Genomic DNA, 25,176 nt, shown 5'->3' with positions numbered 1-25,176 from the left:
CTTTGCGACCCAAACAAAAGTGTGTGAAACGAATCCAGCTGCTAGGATGCACATGTGGAAGAATGCCTTTCTGAGCGAATTCACAGCAGTGTTTCCATCACAATTTTGGGCTGACTCAGGGAAGGCCCCCTTTTTTGATCACTGTGTCCTGTGGGCAGGGGCAATGGGGGCTTCCAGTTGTGTGGCTTGACTCCCAGCTTTATCACCACTCACCAATAAGTAACCTCTAGCCAGTCACTTAATCTCTGAATATGCCAGTTTTATGGTTTACAAAATTGGTATTTGTGTGTGTGTGTGTGTGTGTGTGTGAGTATGAGATTCTGCAGGTCAAGTGTTTAGAATAATAGTTGCCACATAGAAAATAATACATTTGTGCTGTTAAAAGAATAGTTATTAATGGGCTTTAATTAGAGGACTTGAAGTTTCCTAAGGCTAGGCTTAGTTCAGTGGGACCATGAATTGGATAACATTCTGTTTAACTGATTTTTCATCTAACCATTTGGAGAAAATTCTTTTCCTTAGAGAATAATTCTGCAGTGTTTTGGAAACAGCAGAGTTTCATGTGAAGGTATTGAATCTGGCTCTATTTTGTCTAAGTGTTGATTATGCTACTATAACAGGATTGCAGTTAGTCTAAATGTAGGAGGAGGCACTTCCCTTTCCTTCTCAAAAATTAATAGAATGTGTTGGAGTTACAAAAGTAAGTGATGGGGACCAGTGCTGTGGCACAGCGGGTTAAAGCCCTGGCCTGAAGTGCCAGCATCCCATATGGGCACCACTTCTAGTCCCGGCTGTGCCTCTTCTGATCCAGTTCTCTGCTGTGGCCTGGGAAAGCAGTAGAGAATAGCCCAGGTCCTTAGGTCCCTGCACTCACGTGGGAGATCTGAAGAAACTCCTGGCTCCTGGGTGTGGATCAGTGCAGCTCCGGCCATTGCAGCCATCTTGGGAGTGAACTAGCAGACGGAAGACCTCTCTCTCTGTCTCTGCATCTCTCTGTAACTCTGTCTTCCAAATAAATAAAATAAATCTTAAAAATAGTAAATAATGGAGTTGGCTACCCTTCAATACTTTAGTAGTACCAAGACAATGCCTTTTTTTAAAACTTTTATTTAATAAATATAAATTTCAAGAGTACAACTTTTGGATTATAGCGGTTCTTCCACCCATAACCACCCTCCCACCCGCAAACCATCCCATCTCTTACTACCTCTCCCATCCCATTCTTCATCAAGATTCATTTTTAATTATCTTTATATACAGAAGATCAACTTAGTATATACTAAGTTAAGATTTCAACAGTTTTCACCCACACAGAAACACAAAGTATAAAGTACTGTTTGAGTACTAGTTTTATCATTAATTTGCATAGCACAACACATTCAGGACAGTGATCCTACATGGGGAGGAAGTGTACAGAGACTCCCATTGTTGATTTAACAATTGACACTCTTATTTATGACGTCAGTTATCACCCGAGGCTCTTGTCATGAGCTGCCAAGGCTATGGAAGCCTCTTGAGTGCAAAAACTCTGACCTTATTTAGACAAGGCCATAATCAAAGTGGAAGTTCTCTCCTCCCTTCAGAGAAAGGTACTCCCTTCTTTGATGGCCCGTTCTTTTCACTGGGATCTCACTGTGACATAGTTCTTGTCTTATTGGTCTACTGGTAGGTGATAAAGGCAAAAATGGTCTCTGAGAATAATGCCTTTGTGACAGGGTGATCCTGGGCCAAGGAGTTATGGATATTGAGAATAGAGGGTTTCCACTGGATGGTTCTTTGGGGCATCTCATAATATCCTCTTCACCTCCCTCCCTGTGATGCTGGTCCATGGTAGCTTTAGGAAAAGCTGTGGAAATTACAGGAAGTCAACTGTAGGAAGCTGTAGGAACTTAAACTATAACTCATATATAGAAGTGCAATGATGAAGCCCTAGCAGAGTATTTTGAGATGTCAGTTCCCATTTCCATATGTGAGTGAGAATGCTTTTTCTTTCTTGTTAGGTCAAATGTAGAAGATTAGTTTATTAGTATTTACCTCACTCTTTAGTTCTGGAATGTTATCATCTTTGGTGCATACAGGCTTTTCTCTTATTTATCCCAATTCCACATACCCCATTTCCTTCCTCTGCCCACAACTAATTATATTTTCACTGTGTATGTTCTTGTTAAATAAAAAAATTTTGCATAGATGCACTTTTTAAAATTTATGTAGATTGCAATATATAAAAAACTTTCATTGTGTGACTGTACTTTTTGTCAACATTGATTTTCAGTTCTACCCATGAAGTAACATGTATGACTTTTGTTTTTGTTAATTTGGGTGTAATATTCCAGCATGTGGATATACCTTTCACATTTTAGATATATTTTATTCCATGGAGTACACTCAGTTTTTTCTCGACTCTGCCTCCACAAACATTACATCAACACACAGATCATTCCAGCTTCCTTTGTTTGATTATTTGTAAACACCCACTCCAACAGTGAGACATATGACTTCCACTCTTCTCCAGCCATACAATTCAAATAATTGCATTCCAGAAAATGAGGGGACTTCAAAAAGTTCCCAAAAAATGCAGTTAAAAGATAAATTTATTTTGGCTGTTTTAACTTGTTTAACATTTTTCTCAATGTTTGTGATACATGAGCATGTACATGCTTAGAGCAGCAACATTTTAAAATAAAGCTGTGCTAATGAAGAAGTGCATATCATATATATTTATAATTATAAAGTGTTGAGAGCATTAACTTTATTTGAATCAGAATTAATTGTTGATTTCATTAATGTTTGGCCATCATTTCAGCCTTTTGAGTCAATATTTGATTATTCTTCACAATGCAATTCTCTGCTTTTCACATAGAAACACTCTATTAGTAATTAGAATAATGACTGAGAGTGTTTATTGGTTTAATGAACATACATTAGATATTGCAATGGGGAATTTATAAATGACAGCAAACCATAAATGCAATAAACTGGATGAGAACAAAATGATTATATACTAAAATCAGCTTTATTCCCTCTCTGTAAAGTTAGTGGTACTTTTGGACTTACTTTGTGTTTATACTAGTTTCTTATGTTTATCTAATCAACTTCATAAAATCTAAGCTTAGTGTATGAACTACTTCTCAGATTGATGACACAGAGTGACTTTTAAAACCTGCTGGTGACTTTGTTTCTGTTTGGTATGTCTATTTGAGACTTCTATCGCAATGATTTCCCCTACCTTAGGAGTATTTTGCTATATTCTATATGGCCTCTGCCAGTGACAAAAATGTTGATGTTGGAACTTTCCAAATGAATAAAGTTTATCTTTGCTTTTTTTTCTTCTTCAGCCCCTTCTCCAAGGCTTTTCTTTATGACCTCAGCTCCCTCATTGCATGATGACCATGAAAGATTCAGGTTCCCCATGCCCCTTATAGCTGAGCAGTTGCCAGTTCACAGCCATCGTGTGTCCTCATTGGCCAGTGGTGTATTCTGATCAGTTGGGACCTGTGTGTTACCAGCTGTTAAATATTTGGAATCTCACCCATGTAAGTGGCCTTTGGTCTCATTCCATCCTTAACAAGTTTGGCTTTAAGGCAAGTATCTCTGATCTCATTTATTTGCATATTTCTAAGACTGTGGGTCAGAGTCACACATTTTCAAGGATATCGTATTGGCAAATGTTGAAGGCAGGGGCTATTTGTAAGGGCTGGTAACAAGATCACTATGGTTGGCTGGCCACAGAAAGGGCACAGTCACACTCCTGGAGAGTCCACTATTCTAAAATATTTTCTCCTATCCTTGAGTTTCCAAAACTTGTAATAGACTGGACCCTTTGGCTTCACTTTCAGCCATGTGCTTCCCATGCCTAGGAATGGGAAGCATGTTTTTTATTTAAAAAAAAAAAACACAAAAATATTTCTAGGAAATAAGATGTTAAATTTAAATCACGTTAGCGTGTTAGTCCAATTTGGGGACTAATAAACATATTGAATGAAATAGCATTAATGTGTTGAAAACAAAAGACAGAACACTGGAGAAATGGCCAGGACAGTTGAATAAAAGGGGTGTTAGCTGGTGATGGAGGGCATTGGAAGCTCTCTTCTGCCCTCGCTGTTTGCTCAGGTAGCTCCTTGAGCTTGACTTTACAGAGGTGGCAGCAGGATTTATTTTAATTCTTACTGGATGCATCATCTTCCTACCCAACAATGAGTAATCAAAACACACGGGACCAAACAACTCACTTTTCACTGAGAGCCCAGTGAATGAGGTGTTGTTCTCATTGTCCCACTGAGCTTCACTTCCCAGGTGGAATTTCAGGAAGGCTGGTTGGCTGGTGAGATTCAGCAGGAGAAATGAGAGTTGGCGTGCTCCCTGTGTGGACAATAAGCCTTACAAGGTAGTCTTCCCTGGAGCTGACTGATACCAGACAGCACCCTTACACCTTACACAGCTGTGTCAAGGTTCAAATTTGGAAGCTTGCCACTCGCCAGTTTCTTCTCAGCTCATCATCAGTGATTCCCTTCCCTCTGCTTGCAAAGTTGTTGTCCAGTTTGTTAGTCTACATGTCTGCTTTCCATGTGAGAGTGGAAGTTACCTTGATCATAGGGACCGTGCTTTGTAAGTGTTGATGAGAAATGTTTATCAAGAGGTATATATTCTACAAACCTAGTCTGTATAGCGCAATTTTCTTGTGAAACAGCATTGAAGGAAAATATAAACATGGCCTTTTCTATTATTTTTACTGAATAATTGTGGTTGATAGCAAAATCTCATTCAGAATTGTTTGAACTGTATGAGGATACTTCAGTTTATGGAAAAAAATAGAATTAAAAAATAAATTTATTTGGCACAAAACTTGTCAAAATCCAAGCATGGTTTCTTCATAATATGCAGTTTTCGTGATCTTTTTGAAGACCCCTCATATATTCAGCTGCCAATTTCAGTGTTGAGAGAGTATGCACAGAGTACATAGAGGGGCAGGCATTTTGCTCTGCTGTTAAGATGCCATTTGGGGCCGGCACTGCGGCTCACTAGGCTAATCCTCCACCTGTGGTGCCGGCACACCGGGTTCTAGTCCCAGTCGGGGCACTGAATTCTGTCCCGGTTGCTCCTCTTCCAGGCCAGCTCTCTGCTGTGGCCTGGGAGTGCATTGGAAGATGGCCCAAGTGCTTGGGCCCTGCACTCGCATGGGAGACCAGGAGAAGCACCTGGCTCCTGGCTTCAGATCAGCGCAGCGCGCCGGCCACAGTGGCCATTGGAGGGTGAACCAATGGGAAAGGAAGACCTTTCTCTCTGTCTCTCTGTCTTTCTCACTGTCCACTCTGCCTGTCAAAAAGAAGAAGAAGAAGAGGAAGAAGAGGAAGAAGAGGAGGAAGAGGAGGAAGAAGAGGAAGAGGAAGAAGAGGAAGAGGAAGAAGAGGAAGAAGAGGAAGAAGAGGAAGAAGAGGAAGAAGAGGAAGAAGAGGAAGAGGAAGAGGAAGAAGAAGAAGAAGAAGAAGAAGAAGAAGAAGAAGAAGAAGCCATTTGAGTCACATGCATCCCATATTGGAATGCCTGGATTTAAATCCTGGCTCTGCTTGTGATGCTAGTTTCCTGTTAATGAGCACCCTGGGAGGCAGCAGATGATGGCTCAAGTCCTTGGGTCCCTGCCACTCATGTGGAAGGTCCAGATGGAGTTTCTGGCTCCTGACTTTGGCCTGGCCCAGTCCTGACTGTAATGAGCATTTGGGCGAATGAACCAGAGGATGGAAGATCACTCTCTTTCAAATAAAATGAAAATAAATTTAAAAAATTTTAGGAAAACCTGCTATTTCCCCTCTCTGTGAATATTGAATGTGCCTGAATTTCATTGATGGGTGGACACAGGTGAAAAGGTGTCACCTGACTTCTGAGAGTCCCCTAGAAATGACAGCTTCTGCCATGGTCTCCTGGGAGACTCGCTCTGAGGACCTTCAGCCATTGTGTGAAAAGTCTGACTGCTTTGAGGATATGATGTGGAGATATCACCTGCAGAGACTGGCTAGAGAGAGAAGCAAGGAGCCCCACCTCTTGCAGACCCCAGCTTTTTGATTCCTTCCAGCCCAGCTGCCAAACCTGCAAATGGAAAGGTTTTCAGGATGGCCCCAGGCACTGCCACCTGCCCCTGCGTGAGGCAGACTGAGCCCAGTCAACCTCCAGATTTGGGAGCACATTTAATGATTGCTGTGGTTTGAAGCCCTCTCTGTGGAGCACATTACTAAGCAATAGGGAAGTGGCAGAGTGTCCCATTCGTGCCCTGTATTGTTAGCCTAGTCTTTGCTGTCAGTGTGTGGACTTGTTCCTGTGCTCATCTCACTGGACTCATTGATCTGTAAATTAGATGGACTAGGACCTGGACTATCTGCCCCATGTGATCGCGGTGAAGGTTAGGTAACAATAAAGTCCTTTGAAAACTAACAATTACTGTTTCTTACATTAAACAGCAGGATTTCTAATATATCAGAAACATTAAACACCATCACTAAAGCTCTATTCTCAGTGGTAAAATGGAGCTGATTTTTTTTCCTCAAAATTTTAAGCATTATCAGGCATTGAATGAAAAATCTGGGTGGCTGATTTTGTCATGTGAGTCAATTAGCATGAGTTTTAAAATCCCTGAGAATAAAAGTTGAAAATTATGTATGTTGCTAACTATTTTATGATTCTCTAGATAGAGCTCTAGCCCAAAGTAGGTCCATTCCCCCACGGTTTTCTATTAGCAATTTTGTTAAGATCTGATTTCAGAATTGACCTCTGCACAGCATCAGCATTTAGATGTGTCATCCACAAGGTGGAGGCAAAGGTTCTCATTTGAATCCTGCATCGTCTCCTTTTCCTGGTGGAGCATATACAGCAGGTGCCACGATGGATGCTTCTGTCCTGGAAGCCTGGGGACAAAGGCACCTAACCTGCTATTAGAAACTTTATGCCTAGAGCAGATGCAATATGAATCCCAAGCCCCTGATCTACAGATGAGTAAATCGGTACTCCTATCATTAGTTCCAAAGTAAACCTTGCCAGAAACTTAAGCTATGAAACTAGGATCCTTGTGATGAGTGTGAGGGGAGGAACAATTAGGTGCTTTCTTGGCCTAGTGGAGAAAAGAATATTTCAGCTCTTGGAAGACAAGGACAAGGATGAAATAGCCCCTGGGAAAGGCAATCTTTTGATTTGAGTATCAATGACCGGCTTTCTTTAGGAAGAGAAAAGTTTCATTCTATAATTACGGACAAAATGCTCAAAATGCAATGCCAGATTGAGAGATTGACCCTTGCTCTGGTACGATCACTTAGCCAACAAGGGTTAATTGAGCTCAGATGCCTTCGTTTTCTTCATTTGGATGAGGGCTACAAGCCTCTGAAGCTGTGGTGTGCAGGCTGGCTGCATAGCAAGTTCAACTCAGGACTGGTCATTGGTATTTTTCCCCCAAATCTCTGTGATTTTAAAGCACAGTCAGGGTTGAGAATCACTGGTCTATAGGTTGAATGGGGAGAGGTGCACCAAAGGAAGACCAGGAATAAAAGTGACTTTTTAAGATTTCTTGCTTATTTTCAGATACTTATCTAAATGGGGATTGGGTGAACTATGAAGCTGGTTAAACTCTTGCTTCACTATGACCTCAGACTGCTGAATTCAATGAATAACTGATGGCTTTTTACTTCTTATAGTTTTATTTTCAAAAGTATTTTATGATAGGCAATGAGAAAGAGGGAGAAAAAGGAAAGAGAAAGAACGTGAAAAAGAGAAAGAAAGAGAAAGAGAAAGAAAGAGAGAGATCGTCCCATTTATTAGTTCACTCCCCAAATGCTCAGAATAGCAACAGCTGGGCCAGGAGAGCGTCAGGAGCTAGGAACTCAGTCCAAGTCTCCTACATGGTGGCAGGCACCTAACTATTTGTGCCGTCACCTGCTGCCTTCCAGGGTATGCTTCAGCAAGAAGTTGGAATCGGGAGCAGAGCCAGGACTTGAACCCAGGGAGTTGACATGGGATACTAATGTCCCACGTGGCATCTTCACTACTGCCTGCCTTCTTCTTATGTGTTTTTAAAAATGTTTTAATATTTATTTTCATTTAGGTTGGGGGGGGAGAGAGAGAGAGTCAGACAGACATAAATCTTACATCCACTGGTTCACTACCAAAATGACTGCAAAGCCAAGGCTGGGTCAGGTAGACGCCAGGAAGTCAAAACTTAACCTGAGTCTCTTACCTGGGTGGCAGGGATTCCGCTACTTGAGCTCTACACCTCCCTGGATGTATATTATCAGGAAGCTGGGTGGAGTACAAGGAAGTGGGGATCAAACCAGGCACTCCAATGCAGGATACAGGCATCGGAAGCAGTGTTTTTTTTTTTTTTTAATTTAATGCATTAAAAATTTTGAGGGGCTGGCACTGTGGCTCACTTGGCTAATCCTCCACCTGCAGTGCTGGCATCCCATATGGGTACCAGTTTTAGTCCTGGTTGCTCCTCTTCCAGGCCAGCTCTCTGCTGTGGCCAGGGAGGGCAGCGGAGGATGGCCCAAGTGCTTGGGCTCCTGCGCTCCCATGGGAGACCGGGTGGTAAGCACCTGGCTCCTGGCTTCGGATTGGCACAGATCCGGCCACGGTGGCCATTTGGAGGGTGAACCAACGGAAGGAAGACCTTTCTGTCTCTCTGTCTATAACTCTACTTGTCAAAAAATCCTTTAAAAATTTTTGAAAATTTATATAAAGGGCACACATTTCACATATTCATACACAGTTTTAAGGATATAATGATCCTTCCCACTCTACCTTCCCTCCATCTCTCACTCCCACCATCCCTCCTCCTTCCTTTCTTATTTTTCTTTAAGTTTTTGCAATGATATATCTTCCATTTACTTTATAGTGACAAACTTAACCCTGCACTAAATAAGGAATTCCACAAGTAGAAAAACCCCTGTTGTGTACAACAGCCATCCCTGCTTTCTTAGGTTTTTAAACCGAAATGCCCTTAAAAAGCAGCTTTGCTTTTCCAAACTTTCCAGGTGAGGTATGAAGACACTAATCCTGGGAAGATTATTTAAGATGATGGTGTAGGGGTGATGTTTGAGAAGCACCTGTAGGGTGAGGTAGGCATCCAGAAAGCAGGTTGGTGCTGTCCCTCCAAAGACTTGAAATTAGGTGACTGATGACAACTGAAAGCTTGTGTGACAACTTGGCTCAGCTCTGACACCAATTCGTTTGGTGAAAGAATCATCTAGACATTGCTCTAATGGTGTTTTGGATGTGATGAAGCATTACCACCAGCTGACTTTATGTAAAGATTGCCATTGGTAATGAGAAGTGGCTTCATCCAATCAGCTGAAGGCCGTTAAGAGTGAAAACCGAGGTTTCCCAGCAAAGAACTCTACCTTACGACTTCACACAGAAGTTTTGCCTGCAACTCTGGACTGTCAGCCTGCCCTGAGGATTTCACCTTCCCAACTACACGGTGAGGAGTAGGCCAGTTTTTCTTTTATCTCTCTTTTATTACTTCTTTGGAGAACTCTGATACAACTTGTAAATTCTGTTCTCGAACATAAAGAATAGCTTCCTTTTTTCATGATGAGAACAGGTTTTTGGATGAAAGTGCAAAGTAAAGTATGAAAAACTGAGGCCTTCTTATGTAAGACGGGAGCGAGTGAAATCAGCTTTGGCTGACAGCATTTTCAAAACATTTTTTCCACGGCAGACAGCCCTTGGGAAGTAAGCATATTTGGGCAATGTCTTAACAAAAATATCTCTACTTCTTTGAAGTGAAACAAATATGGGCACATTCATATGTATACAATCTGAAATTAGAGCACACTAAAGTGACAGAATATTGTATCGGCAGTTCTTAAGAAAAATGGTAAAAGGTGCACAAGTTTTCTGGGCAATATAGTTGTGGGAACCACAAAAACACTCCTTCGATCACATAATACTCTGACTAGTTAGTGTCAAAAAAACAGTGTTACCTGGCTGTGTATACCAGTACTTGACCACAATGAATCAGTTTGCAGGAATCCATCATTTATAAATATGACCTCTCAAGAACCGAGCAGAATTTTCAAAATTAACTTTGTAAAACAATAACTGGTAAATAAAGGAGAAGGCGCTAGTGATTAAATGCATTTAGAAACAGAACTAGATGCAGTAACTGGGACTCTTCAACTGATAGTTACTGTTAGGCTTCCAAACCTGCTTTGATTAGGGTCCATGTGCTGCAGGTGTGCCCATCAGCCTGTCCCACGCTGGAATTGAAACCCAAGCACTTAATTTGTTATTTGCTAACTCTGTGTCCCTGAGTCACTGATTGGCCTTGTAGAGTCGCCGTCTCCTTGTGTTTTACCAATAATAGTTGCTTCTCAGTGTAGTTTCAAGCTTCAATAAACTAATTTTTAATAGAAGTAACGAAGAAGAAAGTTCAGTGCTGTCTAAACATATAGTGAAGAGTTTGCTGCTTCTTGACTTCACGGCACCTGAAGAGCGTCTACTGGAGGTTGATTTCTCAGTTTGGGATCTTTGTCAGAGTGGGGGCTGCACCGTCTGCCATGGAAGCTGCAAGGGAGTGGGCATTTTATATCCCAGTTCCTGGAAGCTAACGCATGAGCTCTTGGCCTTGTCTCAGTTAGTGAAATGCTCCTTGCTGTGATTAGACTCTTGAAGAGTGAGAGGGATGATTTCAGTTGACTTCGGTTATGTTTGCCATGAACTATGCATCAGCTCTATCCTATATTCTGTATCTACTATGAAGTGAATTCAAATTCTCTGATGCAATTCGCTCTACATGTAGAATGTTTTCCTGGGCTTTTTATTAGTTTCGGAGAGACATTTATTCTGAAAATATCTTGCATAGAACAATGTAGAATTAAGGCACATGGAATACCACAGATATTTAAATATCACTGATATTTGATATAAATGGAATGAAGCTGAAAAATAAACATGCCTTATAGAACTGTGCTTCAGTAAATTGCTTTTGGGAGTTTTCAGGAGAAATAAACTTGTTCCAGCTACACAGATTTTCCTTTCACAACACAGAATTACCTAATAAACACCATGAAACTGCCGCAGGAAGCATGAAGGTGCTCTCAGGAGGAGGTTTTATTTTGTTTTGTTCCGTTGTTTTTCAGAAGTGACTTCTCCCAGCTGTCCATGCTAGAAGGATGGCTAACCCTTCCTTAATGGTACCTGCTGAGCCTGAGAATTAGCCAGGGATGGAGTTCGGTGTGTTGGTCATTGTAACATGGATGCTTAATGTTGTGAATCTTTTAGAAGGAAACAGCAGAGATCTAGAACAGAGCAGGGATTTGTGAGGGTGAAGCTGCCTACTTTGAGTGTCTCGGTCAAAGGCACAGAGACAGGGCTGAAGAGTAACAGCAGTTTCAGTCATGTATATGGTTTGCATTATAGTTCATTTTATTTTGTAGCAAATCATTGTAAGAAGACATCGTGGCTGGGAGAAGTAGGGAGCATCCTACATGTCTCCCCAGAAGCCCAGTGCTTGTGCTCAGGTCAGGCCAGCAGAGGTCACTGCCCAAGGTGGCTGCAGCTGTAGAACTATGAGAATAATGAAAATGAGTATGTTAGAAAAATAAAGTTAATGGACAACAATCATAGTGCAAGCGCACTTAAAATTTATAGAAAATGCTTTAGAAATAGGGCAGGATGGGGAGCAGTGGTGCTATAGCATAGTATGAAAAGCTGTCACCTTCACACTGGCAGCCCATACGGACACTGGTTCCTGTTCTGGCTGCTCCACTTTCAATCCAGCTCCCTGCTAATGCACCTGGGAAAGCAGCAGAAGATGGCCCAAGTGCTTGGGCCCCTGCCACTCGTGTGGGAGACCTGGATGAAGTTTCCAGCTTCAGCCTGGCCCAGCTCTGATTGTTGTGGCCATGTGGGGAGTGAGTCAGCAGATGGAAGATATTTCTGTCTCTCTCTCTCTTTCTCAGTAACTCTGACTCTTAAATCTTTAGAAAAAATTTGTGAAAAATGGAATTAAAAATAAGTTTATTTTGGTGAAAAAATTTGAAATCCATCTGAGTGGTTTTCAAAAAGTTCATCTAGCTTGATATATGTGTTGAAATTTTATACTGTACCTCATAAAATATACAATAAAAGTTTAAGACAAAAATTGTTAATTCATAAAAATTAATACTTTGCAAAAACTGTGCATGAATTTCAATTTTTTTGCCAAAATAACCTTTTTTAAAAGATTTATTTTATTTATTTGAAAGAATTACAGAGAGAGGTAGAGACAGAGAGAGAGAGAGCTTCCATCTGCTGGTTCACTCCCTAGATGGCCACAATGGCCGGAGCTGCACTGATCTGAAGCCAGGAGCCAGGAGCTTCTTCTGAGTCTCCCACATGGGTGCAGGGGCCCAAGGACTTGGGCCATCTTCCACTGCTTTCCCAGGCCACAGCAGAGAGCTGGATTGGAAGAGGAGCAGCCGGGACTAGAACCAGTGCCCACATGGGATACCGATGCTTCAGGCCAGGGCTTTAACCTGCTGCGCCATAGTGGCAGCCCTTGGATTTCTTTTTCTTTTTCTTTTTCTTTTTCTTTTTTTTCTTTTTTTTTTTTTGCCAAAATAACCTCTTAATTCCATCATCTATGGACTTTCTGAAGTACTCTTAAACTGCTGAACACATGAATTTTTATATTTTTATATTATACTTATACATATGTTTTTTATATTCATGCCAAAGATACACTTGTCTAGCATGACCCAAATATCCATGATGGCCTGCCTCATGGATCCAGAATGAAAAAAACGTAGGGGCCGGCACCATGGCACACTAGGTTAATCCTCTGCCTGCGGTGCTGGCATCCCATGTAGGCACTGGGTTCTAGTCCCGGTTGCTCCTCTCCCAGTCCAGCTCTCCGCTGTGGCCCAGGAGGGCAGTGGAGAATGGCCCAAGTGCTTGGCCGCCTGCACCTGCATGGGAGACCAGGAAGAACCACCTGGCTCCTAGCTTTGGATCGGCACAGCTCCAGCCATTGCAGCCATTTGGGGGAGTGAACCAGCAGATGGAAGACCTTTCTCTCTGTCTCTCCCTCTCACTGTCTGTAACTCTACCTGTCAAATAAATAAATAAAATCTTTTTAAAAAAGTAATAAATTCCTGAAGTAAATAATAGTGACAATTAAAGCCATTAATTACTATTGTGGCAGGAGGCATTGGTTAGTTTTTTTTTTTTCCCCCTTCAAAATAATGTTTGTGATTTTTCTGTGCTATCAGTATGAGTAATTACTACCAGAGCAAAAAAGTGAAACATTAGCATAATACACACACTGCTACCTCATCAAGGAATTGAGATAATAGTCCAGTAGTTTTTATTTTAGTCAAACACTAAGCAGTGTGAATTTTGTCAAATTACCTTCTTTGTGTTAAGGTAAAGATGCCTCCCCTTTTTTTCCTCTTCCAAGAAAGTATAATAAAATCATATCACAGTTCTATTTGCATGGCACAAGAAATCCCATCTTTCATTGCCCTCTATGTGCCTATGACTTGGAGTTAGACGAGATGGAAGACATAAATCTGTTGAAGAACCCTCAGCCTCAGTTCTCAGGTTTCTCTCACAGCATGAACACCCTTCTATGCTGTGTGTGATTTTAGGTATCTAAAACAGCTTTGAGACTTAATTCTGTACCCTGAGGTGGCTCATTCACCTTATAACAACCTAGGGAATACTTCCAAAGCTGAAGGGGAAAAAAAAATACTTGGTTTTGTGAGATATATTAAGAGACAATAATTCCTTCTCCACTGGCATATGCAAATGTAGCCATATTAAGTTTGGGATTTTTAAAGAAAAAAATTGATGAAGGGGATCAATTACTGTCAAACCAACAACTCAAGCTTGTAAGAAGACCATAGGTGTGAAATAGCATGGAACTGTTGACCGAAGACATGAATTTTAGGTGTATTTAGGGATCAGAAAACTTTGAGACAAAAGGCTTCAGCTTCTACACATTTGAAATCCCTGAGTCGAAAGAGGTAAGTTTTTATAAAACACAGGCATAGCCAGCCAAAGTTCACCTAATGGTTTTAGCAATTGCTAGGCCCTGAATATTGTGCTCCTTCTGTCACTGAAGTGCTTACCTGCTGTAGTGAAAGAAAAACTATCAAAGAAAATGGCTATCTTCTGGAATAATTTAAAATATGATGAAAAAACTGCTTTATTTGGGGTGGCGAGGAAAGTTGTTTAGCTCTTAGTCTGGAATCATTTAAGACAATAACTGGGTTCAGAGCAGCTCACAACTGGGCCTGTGCTATATTGGGGCAGTGCTTTTGACAACTGAATGAATCCAGGGTTATTTAATAGTTACAACATTTTCCCTAAAACTTAAGACAATAATCTGCTGGTTGTATCTGGAAACCTAGAAGGAGGGTTAGATTGTGTTTTCTGGATATCAGGTAACCCAAGCCTAGCAGGCTTATTAAAAAGATATAATCCATTTTTCCAAAGCTGCATAACTATTTTTGATACAATTGAAGTTGGAAGCGTCTCAGCTTTATCCATGCCTGTTTATCATAATCAACATTGGCAAACTAGAGCTCAATGTCAATGTATATTGTTGAAATTAATGGAAGAAATATGGGAATGATTTTAGAATTTCTATCCAAATCAAATTGTGTTTTGGTGGCCAAAGACTGATACAGAAATTGGACGATTATTTAAAGGCCACAGTGATATACTAATATATCACAAAATTATCATAAAATTTATAATATGAAGATAATGACTACAAAACATACAAATTGCTCCAATAGAAATTTCTTTGATCTATCACTGAAATCACCTCTTGATTTAGTTAGCACTAAAACTATCTTTGAAAGTTGTTAGTTTAAAAAGAAATATTTTGAAATCCATCAAATTAGTATTTCCTCCCTTTTTAAAGGAGACTTTCTCTTATTTCAATTTGTTATCTTAGAACCCCAAAATATATATATGAGGGTATTTCATAAACTTCATGAAAAAACTGGAGTTAAAAGCAAGTTTATTTTGGTGTAAAAAAAAATTGAAATCCATGCAAGTTTTTTCATAAAAAGTTCATTTATTTTCCATGAACTTCTTGAATAACTCTCATATGCATGGATTTTGAATTATTTTTGCTCTGAATTCCATCAATGTTTTAAAGTACCTTTGTATCTTAGACACTAAGGAAATGCATTCAGGATTCTTGAGGAATCGCATAGCCCAGTGATGCAAAATTCATGGCTTTAAAACAACCTTTCTTCTTAATAAGGGAGGGAGGTGAGGAAATTTGCATATAGCCATTTTAACTTTATGGAGATCTAACAGGTGAATTAAAATAAAGGGAAAATTAGTTCACTTAGATGTGGACACAGGAATAATTCAGCAACAGAGGCAAGGTATTAAGTCGAGGGTATTTGCAAGTGCAATTTGCATTTTGATTTTTATTCCCAGGATTACTTAGAAACTCACTTTTCCTTTAGGATCTAATATGTGTGTGGCAAAAGCCAACAATACATTTTGGGTAGGAGAAACAAATTTAGTTTAGATTCATGGTGGTGATGATGATAATAGTAGTAGAGGCAATAGTAACAGCTTGGTCAATATTATTCATTATTTTTAATCATATTTATGGCTTTTATACACATTACAGTCTCAGCCATTATAATAACACAGTGAGGTAGAAATTTTCATTTTACCAAATAAGGAAAGTGAATTTTGGACAATATGAATAACTTGCTCAAGTTCCCAAAGATAGGTAATTAAAGTCTGAATTCTAATATAGATTAGGTGATTCCAGAAACATGTTTCCTGAATCAATTCTCTTATACTGTTTCTCAGAATGTTAGTTTTCCTTGTTAATGCTTTAGATGATTCAAATAATTGACAAATGAAAAGCTAAATATGATGAAATTCTGTAATTCATCAGCCAATGTATTGGAGGGCTTTTGTTTCCACATTACATAAGCCAGCAAAATACAGTTAACATCATTAAAAATTAAAAATCACTGATTCAACTAAAATTGGAGAAAACCCAAATGATTGTTTGCATCAGTTAAAAATCTCAGATATAATATCTTTAGCGTGAATATAATTGAATCTAGAGAGAAAAAGTTTTGTGGAAATATGCAAGATTAAGTTCACCTTCAGTTTAATGTGTGGAGTTACATCTAAATAAAATGCCTGATAAAGTAAGAACAGAAAGTACTTTTAAATGGGTAAAATATAAAATTTAAATAAGTGATTATATTTCAACAGTGTTGCTTTAGTTTGAAGAATGTTTCTTTCCTAACAAGGCTTCTGTGTTATGTTTTAGACTTGATGAGCTTTGTGTATAAACTCAACATTTTTCTACTCAAGTGCATCAGAAATCCTTAAATGATGGTTATGCTGTCATTATCCTGTATATGAGGTTGTGATGGATGTAGCAGGAGGCTGGGGATCAGTAAATTTGAAAGTAAATTTGCATCCATAATTAATAAAATCTCCTTCCCCCATTGTAGTATGTGGTATTCATTGATGCTGTATTAAAAAACAAACAACAACAACAAAAACTTACCTATGTTCAACATTTGCATCAGGGCTCTGGGAGATTTTTTATTTCAGCATCAATCTGACAATGAAAACAGAATGTTAGATTGTTAATGGAGTATTATGTCTGTAGGCTACTGAATCATACAAAAGTGCCAAGGAAATATTCCCAGGGGAGACTGCCTAAATTCAATCCTAAAGCCAGATGAAAGATTTAGCCAGGGCTAGCCTGAGGAATGATAGGACAAGCTGAACTGAGTCATTATGTGCCAAGGCCTTGAAGTAAGAGCAAGTTTTATGTGTTTGGAAAATTGCAAGCATTTCAGGAGGCAAAGGATATGATACGTAGTCAGGCTGGCCAGGAAATCAGAGGTCCAAACTCATGAGTTTTTTGTTGTTCTTTATTGTTGTTAAAAAACATTTGAACTTCAGAAGCAATGGAAAGCTATTACAGGAGTGCATTAACCATTTTGTGTGTTACAGAGGTTATTTTGTCCTTAGTACAGAGGTGGGATTGGGTATGAGGCAATAGAGCGGAAATGCTATGGGAGTCCAAATGAGGGGGTGTAATCCAGCAGAGAAGATTTCTTAAAATTAGGGCCCAAGAACATTGACAAAGATGAGTGGAAGTTTGGGAAATACTGAGTTCATGTTGATAGGGATTTGATTTTGATTGGATGTGTGTGGAAAAAGTGAAGGTGAACTCAGGATCACTAAATTATCATCTTGGAAAAGAAGTGAATGGTGATGATATTTGCAAGGTTAGGAAGCACAAGAGTAAGTTTTAGGGGGAGGTTTTGGCCATATTGCCTTTGAATTTCCTGTGGGATAAGAAGTTGTTGGAGAGGCCTGTAGACAGTTGAATCAGAATGTAGGCTGCTGGGGGAGAAAGCAGGCTGGAGGTAGAGGTTTGGAGATCAAAGGCATGGGCGTTTGTGAGAACTCCTGTGAAAATGCAGCGCCATGAATGTGAGGAAGGGGAGTGGAGAAAACTCTGGTAAACAAACTTAAGGGATGGATAGAAGAGGAGGGTGAGAAGAGCAAGAAAGGCAGAATCAAAGAGGACAAAAAACCAGAAAGTGATAATATTGATGCCACAGAAAATGTGTCAGGAAGGAAGGAATAGATGTGAGAATCAAGTATTTTGCAGAGAAGGCACATAAGGACTGAGAACTGTTTATGAAATTCAGCAAGGAGGAGATTGTTGGTATGAATATATTGATTGTGGTACAGTACGCTCAGAAGCCAGACTGAAAAGGGTTGCAGACTTAATGGAACTGAGGATTCTTCTTTCAAGAATCTTGGCTGTAAGAGCAGGCTAAAGAAAAATAGCCAGGAAGGAGTTAAAGCATCTTATTTATTATGTTTTGAAACAAGAAGAGTAACTTGGATACAAAGTGGACAGAGTTAGTAAAAAGGAAATGTTGATGTAAAAAGAGTGTAATTAGAAGAGGCAAATTTCCAGAAAGCAAGATGGGGGAAATTCAGAGTGACACTGCAGCCCTAGTATAATTTTTGCTACTTTAACATTAATCATTTTATTTTCAGCCAATAGTTTAGTAGTCCTTTAGTACCAATATTTTGCTTTGGTCATTATTACCTAATTAGGGCTGAGATCTATAACAATGACAAAGAGAGAGTCACAGACTAACATGGAATAAACTTAACATTTTCCTTACAACATGCAACCTCTGTAACTCTTATTCAACCCGTATATAAATGGGGAATTAAACTAGAACTTAATATTTAGAATTGTGTTGTTCCATGAATATATATACACATAAGCATACTGATGTTCAGCTTCACATGTCATGAAATCTGTCCCTACAGAGAGGGAAATCAAAAATGGAAACGCCAGTTTTCCCTGACGTGGGAGACTGGAGGTGATGGGCTTACTATGTTGTCAGACTCTTTTCTGCACAGCTCCCACTTGGTCACCTGCATCTATCTCAGTTTTCAAGAATGGAATGATCAACGCCAGCACATCACAGTGGCTTCCTGAATATTCTGGAAAGTCACAGGTGGTGTCCACTAGCACTCTGCTGGCACATCTGAGAGGAAGCACAGTAATGCGTTCTCATAGGAGTGCATGCGGATACCACACCTGCATGAAGATAAGAGGGGAAAAATGTTTCATGTCTTGTCTTTTTTTAAACTGTGTTTTTCTGAAGGGAAATGGGCCTCTGTGACACAAACAGGTGGATCCGTTGAGAGTGCCTTGGGAAAGCCGGAAGAAAATCACACTGATTGCTCTAGTTTCTGGTCATTTCAAGGTGAGGATGAGGGTGGCGTAAATTTTCACCTATTGTACCATTTTTAGGGGATCAGAAGCCCCTGTGGCCCTTCTTTCAGCAGTTGTACCAAGAATACGGAGAATGGTGAACAGAGGTCAATCCCCTGGGCATAAGTAACTTGGAGTGAAAGAACTACATGAGCGTTACTTTTAAGGAAAAAGTTTGCCAAGCAAATATGGGACAAGGGGATTTGACAAATTGTGATCCAAATCTTATACGGTAGGGGGACACACAACTACACTAAGCATTGGGAGTTACAATGACTGCTGTTACAACAGATGTTGCCATAGCATGAAGTCACAGAAGAGTGAGCTTATTACTTAGCTATGAGATCAGATTAGAAAGGCTGAGGGAAACGCAGATGGTCTAATCTCTGCTATAAATAAGTAAATGTGCACAAGAGTCTTAACTGGGTTCATCTTCTACTTCTTTTCAATTACTGAAAGATTGGCTACTTAGTAGCAGCAGCACTGCTATAAATTTAATGATCATAAAGCAAGAAAAATAGAAAGTTAGACATGGCTTTTTACCATGGCAGTTGAAACTAAAAATGTTTTTGCAATGGTAATGCAAGGGCACTCCTAAAGATTCATAGAAAAATGGAATTAAATTATGCGCTTGAGGTATAGAGTTAGCCTATTAGTTAAGACACCAGTGAAGATGCTCACATTCCATAGCAGAGTGCCTGGGTTCAAGACTTGTCTGTGGCTCCTGACTTCACCCTGAGTGACAGAAGTGATGATTCAAGCAGTTGGGATCCTGCCACCTAAGGGGAAGAACTGGACTGAGTTCCTAGATTTGGTCTGGCTCAGCTCTGGCTGTTGTGGAATGAACCAGTGCCTGGGCTTGCACTCTCTTGCTCTTTCTGACTCTCAAAGATTTGAAACAAATAATTTTAAAAATATTCCTTTTTTGGTGCCAAAGTTTTGAAATCTATGCATAGTTTTTTCCATAACACATTTTTTCCATGAGCCTTTTGTATGTTATATTGAAACATACACTGAAAAGCAACTGGCTTAAAAGAAGCATGCACTTTGTGTTCAAGTTTGTTTTGTATAATATCAAAAAGGGAAGTGGGTTACCTGGATGAATGGATAACAAAAGGACAGGGGAAAGGTTTTAGAAGTGATACTTCTTTTAGAATCTAAAATAATATTTAAGTCCCACACACTCATTTTTTAAATGACTGAGACCTTCATAGCCAATTGTGCTAGTAGCAAACAAATTCTAGGTAAGGTGATTTTATTTTTCGGAGTTAAAACATCCTAAAATTAACCTAAATTTGATTTACTAAAAGCAAGTTGGTATGAAAGAAAGGTATAATTCATATAATTGTTTTAATGTCCATAATGACCAAAATATCTAACAATCCAACTTTTTCAGCTTTTATGTTAAATAATTTACATGGTGTGAATTATAATAAAATATTTCAGCAGAATTTAACAAATAAGATTTTATTCTACTCTATCATTTGAAATTCTTTTCATATTATTACAAACAAGAATAGCAAATAGGTTTGGGATTAGACTATAAACATAGAAATTGGAAATCAGAATTCCTGAGGTTTATAAAGAAAATTGAACAAGATGTAACACCATTTGTCAAGCTAAGTAAAGACTATTTATTGAACACTATACAGTAACAAAACGAAACTCCATTAAAATGCTTGGAGAGCTGAGTCTAATAGCCCAAGACATTAAAAACACAATAAGTGTAAAAGAGTTGCTATTGACAGAGAATAGATGTTTTCTAATTGACTGTGATAGCCATGGTAGGTTCCATAGGAATTATGAAAGGAATAGCAAGGCTTAATTCAGTGAAGCTACCTGGCAGTGAAATTGGCTATTTCTGCCTATAAATGAAAATAGATAAAAGTATTTAAAAGATAGCTCTTTTATTTGTCAATTTAATTTCCCTTGGATAAATTCCGAGGAGTGGGATGCCTGGGTCATGTGGAAGGACTATATTTAGATTTCTGAGGTATCTTCAAACTGTGTTCCATAGTGGCTTTACCAGTTTGCATTCCTACCAACAGTGGGTTAGTGTCCCTTTTTCCCCACATTCTCGCCAACATCTGTTGTTAGTTGATTTCTGTATGTGAGCCATTCTAATCGGGGTGAGGTAAAACCTCATTGTGGTTTTGATTTGCATTTCCCTGATTGCTAGTGATCCTGAACATTTTTTCATGTGTCTGTTGGCCATCTGGATTTCCTCTTTTGAAAAATGTCTATAGAGGTCCTTGGCCCATCTCTTGAGTGGGTTGTTTGTTTTGTTGTGGTGGAGTTTTTTGATCTCTTTATAGATTCTTGTTAATCCTTTATCGGTTGCATAGTTTGCAAATATTTTTTTTCCCATTCTGTCGGTTGCCTCTTCACTTTCCTGACTATTTCTTTTGCAGTACAGAAACTTCTCAGTTTGATGCAATCCCAAATGTTAATTTTGGCTTGACTGCCTGTGCCTCTGGGGTCTTTGCCAAGAAGTCTCTCTGTGCCTATATCTTGCAGGGCTTCTCCGATGTTCTTTAATAATTTGATGGTGTTGGGCCGTAGGCTTAGATCTTTAATCCATGTTGAATGGATTTTGTATAAGGTAGGGGTCTTGCTTCATGCTTCTACATGTGGAAATCCAGTTTTCCCCACACCATTTGTTGAAAAGACTGTCCTTGCTCCAGGAATTGGTTTTAGCTCCTTGATCAAATATGAGTTTGTTGTGGATGTTTGAACTGATTTCTGGTGTTTCTATTTTGTTCCATTCGTCTATCCATCTGTTTTTTTAATTTATTTGACAGGTATAGTTTAAAGACACACACACACACACAGAGAGACAGACAGAGAGAAAGGCCTTCCTTCCATTGGTTCAGTCTCCAAATGGCCGCAACAGCCAGAGCTATGCCGATCCAAAGCCAGGAGCCAGAAGTCTCTTCCTGGTCTTCCATGTGGGTGCAGGGGACCAAGGACTTGAGCCATCCTCCACTGCTATCCCAGGCCACAGCAGAGAGCCAGACTGGAAGAGGAGCAACCGGGACTAGAACCGGCACCCATATGAGATGCCGGCACCATGGGCAGAGGATTTAACCTAGTGTGCCACAGTGCAGGCCCCTATCCATCTGTCTCTGTACCAGTACCATGCTGTTTTGATAATAACTTTCCTGTAGTATGTCTTGAAATCTGGTATCGTGATGCCTCTGGCTATGTTTCCATTATACAAGATTACTTTAGCTATTTGAGGTCTCCTGTGCCCCCATATGAATTTCAGAATCATTTTTTCCAGATCTGAGAAGAATGTCTTTGGCATTTTGATTGGCAAATAAAAGAGCTATCTGCACGTCAATGTTTATTACAGCTCAATTCACAATAGCTAAGACATGGAATCAATCCAAATGCCCATCAACAGTTGACTGGATAAAGAAATTATGGGACATGTACTCTATAGAATTCTATACAGCAGTCAAAAACAATGAAATCTGGTCATTTGCAACAAAATGGAGGAACCTGGAAAACATCATGCTGAGTAAATTAAGCCAGTCCCAGAGGGACAAATATCATATGTCCTCCCTGATCTGTGACAACTGGGCACCTAAAAGGAAACCTGTAGAAGTGAAACGGACACTATGAGAAAAAATGATGACTTAATCAGCCCTTGTCCTGACTGTCGAGGAACAACTTACTAATTTATTCCTTTTAGTATTTTTTTGTTCTATTAATACAATTGGTTGAACTCTTTAATTAACACACAATTATTCTTAGATGTTTAAATTTAACTGAAAAGTGATCCCTGTTAAATATAAAAGTGGGAATAAGAGAGGGCAGAGATTTACAGTTTGGGACATGCTCACTCAGACTTAACCCCTAATGGTAGAGTTAGAAACGTGCCAGGGGATTCCAAATCAATCCCATTAAGGTACCATGTACCAATGCCATCTCACTAGTCCAAGTGATCAGTTCAAGTTCATAATTGATCAAAAAGATAGGATTAAGTGTCAAAGGGATCACATAAACAAGACTTGTGTCTGCTAATAATAATTGAAAGAATTAAAAAGGAGAGAATGATCCAACATGGGAAGCAGAATGCATAGCGGATTCATAGAATGGTAGATGACCTAAACAGCACTCTGGCCTCAGAATCAACCCTTAAGGCATTTGGATCTGGCTAAAAAGCCCATGAGAGTATCTCAGGTATGGAAAGCCAAGACCCTCTGGCAAAAAAAAAAAAATAACCTAAATGAAAGATCTCCGCGAGTGAGATCCCAGTGGAAAGAATAGACCTTTCTCTGAAGGGAGGAAAGAACTTCCACTTTGATCATGGCCTTGTCTAAATAAGGTCAGAGTTTGTGGACTCAAGAGTCTTCCATAGCCTTAGCAGCTTATGACAAAAGACTTGGGTGATTACTGACATCATATATAAGTGTCAATTGTTAAGTTAACAACAGGAGTCACTGTGCACTTGCTCCCCATGTAGGATCTCTGTCCTTTATGTGTTGTACTATGTGAATTAACAGTAAAACTAGTCTTTAAACAGTGCTTTATACTTTGTATACCTTTGTGGGTGCAAACTGTTGAAATCTTAGTATAAAGTTGATTTCTGTATATAGATAATTAAAAATGAAAGTGAATCTTAATGAAGAAAGGGATGGGAGAGGGAGTAAGAGATGGGATGGTTTGTGGGTTGGAGGGTGGTTATGGGTAGAAGATCCACTATAAGCCAAAAGTTGTACTTTGAAATTTATATTTATTAAATACAAGTTTTCTATAAAAAAGTATTTAAAGGAAAGCTAAATGACCTCTAGAAAGGATTAACCGAGGGAGAATTATGCTAGATGATTGTCATGGTTTTCTTCCAACATTGCTACATCTGTGATTTTATTAATCTCTTGGTATTTTCAAGTGTGTTGTAATAAAAAGTAGGCTTTAGTTCTTTCATGGTTTAATAAATGAGCAAAAATTCATGTAAGTTCTTTCACTTAAAAGATCCTCTGTTAGGTATTAAATTATTGGCTTAAATAGCATTGATCTTTACATTCCAGTTAAATTACTTTTCTGTAGAGACACAGAAAAATGATGAGTCACAAGTGGATTATAAATGCTCCTTTCCCAGCAGACAACAAAGTGAGCGATAGTGAAATTGTGGTCAGAAAAATCTCAGCAGTCATCTGCAGAGTGGGAAGGGATGAAACTCAATACCATGAACTTCAGAAAGAGTTGAGCAAAGGGTGAGTATAATGTGGCATAAACTTATTTCTCATCATGTCGCTATATTCTGGAAATGCAGTGGACGAGATAACAAAATTTTTAAATTGTCACTAGTGCCTCCAAATTAGACTGTTTACTTAACACTCTATAGTAACAAAGCATTAAGGTCAGATGAATGGTTGCCCTTATGCTCTGAGTATTCTAAGTACTGGAAATGATGGCGGAAGAGTAACAGGTAAATGGACGATGTGAACCAATGGGCTGACTCTGAAGACGGTGGATAAAATATTCCTCCAGGGAGGAGGGCACATTTGGTTTCTTGGTGAAGGAAATCAGACACTTAGGAAAATGGCAGAAGTTGAGCATTACACAGGTCTGCAAATCATGGACAGTCTAACCTGGATGCTCCCTTCCCTCACACTTGCTTTATAAGTAAAGACAGCTGAAACACAAGGGAGCAGCCTCACACCTTGATTTGCAGGAGAAAAGCAATGGGCCTGAGATGCAGTGGGTTACAAAACACCAATCCTTAGAAAATCAAACCTCTGACTAGAACCTTCTCTGATTTGCACAAGAAATAAAAGATCTGGCAACTATGTAAATACATTTAAGAGAGAGAGAGAAGGAGAGAATGAGAAAAGGGGGTTGTGGGAAGGAACCTGTGGGAGGAAAGATAGGGAGGAAGAAAAGGGATATTTTGATTTTAAATTTTTTAAATTTACTTGAAAGGCAGAGAGAGAAAAAATGTGAGCACACAAGTGAGCTCTCATACATGGATTCACTCCCCAGATGCCTGCAACTGTCCCAGCTGGGACTGAAGCTTGAAGCCAGATCTCCCACATGGGTGGCAGGAGCCCAATTACTTGGGTGGTCACTGCTGCCTCTGAGAGTCTGCATGAACAGGAAACCTGAGTTGGTTATCAGACCCAGGTCCTCTGCCATAGGACAGGAGAATCTTAATGGGCATCTTAACAAACAAGCCAAATGCTTGCTCAGAAGAGAGACAATGAAATGACGATGAATCCAAGAACTATAAGATTTGGGAGGATTGTAGAGGGAAATTAGAAGAGCTATAGAGCTCTAACTTCTGAATCTTTCAGAGTTGGAACCCACGTGATAAAAGAAAAATCTGTAATTAAAAATGAAGCACATTTCAATATCCTTAACAATCTTTCTTTGACTTTTAGAAAATTTAT

At 39.4% G+C, this 25,176-nt stretch overlaps 1 protein-coding gene and 1 long non-coding RNA gene across 32 annotated transcripts in view; one reads left to right on the top strand and one right to left on the bottom strand.

The window, feature by feature from the left end:
* The first annotated feature begins 8,370 nt into the window (after nucleotides 1–8,370).
* The window catches only part of LOC103350779 (uncharacterized), a 123,814-nt gene continuing 107,008 nt past the window's right edge, over nucleotides 8,371–25,176 (top strand). For 12 of the 31 annotated variants that reach the window (XR_016212101.1, XR_016212102.1, XR_016212090.1 and 9 more), the window contains exons 1-2: nucleotides 8,371–9,454; nucleotides 23,834–24,000. This is a non-coding gene — a long non-coding RNA (uncharacterized LOC103350779). Of the gene's footprint in view, nucleotides 9,455–18,668; nucleotides 18,771–23,814; nucleotides 24,001–24,769; nucleotides 25,078–25,176 lie in introns of those variants that run through there. The other 19 variants (XR_016212106.1, XR_016212120.1, XR_016212111.1 and 16 more) reach the window with 7 other exon arrangements.
* GC (GC vitamin D binding protein) overlaps nucleotides 11,384–25,176 on the bottom strand; it is a 47,631-nt gene continuing 33,838 nt past the window's right edge. The window contains 2 exon segments of the mRNA NM_001082204.1: nucleotides 11,384–11,544; nucleotides 16,526–16,579. Of these exon segments, the coding sequence (NP_001075673.1) occupies nucleotides 16,544–16,579 (36 nt within the window). The 3' untranslated portion in view covers nucleotides 11,384–11,544; nucleotides 16,526–16,543.

This window comes from Oryctolagus cuniculus, chromosome 8, assembly GCF_051225735.1.
Source record: "Oryctolagus cuniculus isolate XC-2025 breed Fujian yellow rabbit chromosome 8, ASM5122573v1, whole genome shotgun sequence".
Classification (NCBI taxonomy): Eukaryota; Metazoa; Chordata; class Mammalia; order Lagomorpha; family Leporidae; genus Oryctolagus; species Oryctolagus cuniculus.
The sequence above is the reverse complement of the archived record's forward strand: the minus strand, read 5'-3'. Positions and strand labels throughout refer to the sequence as shown.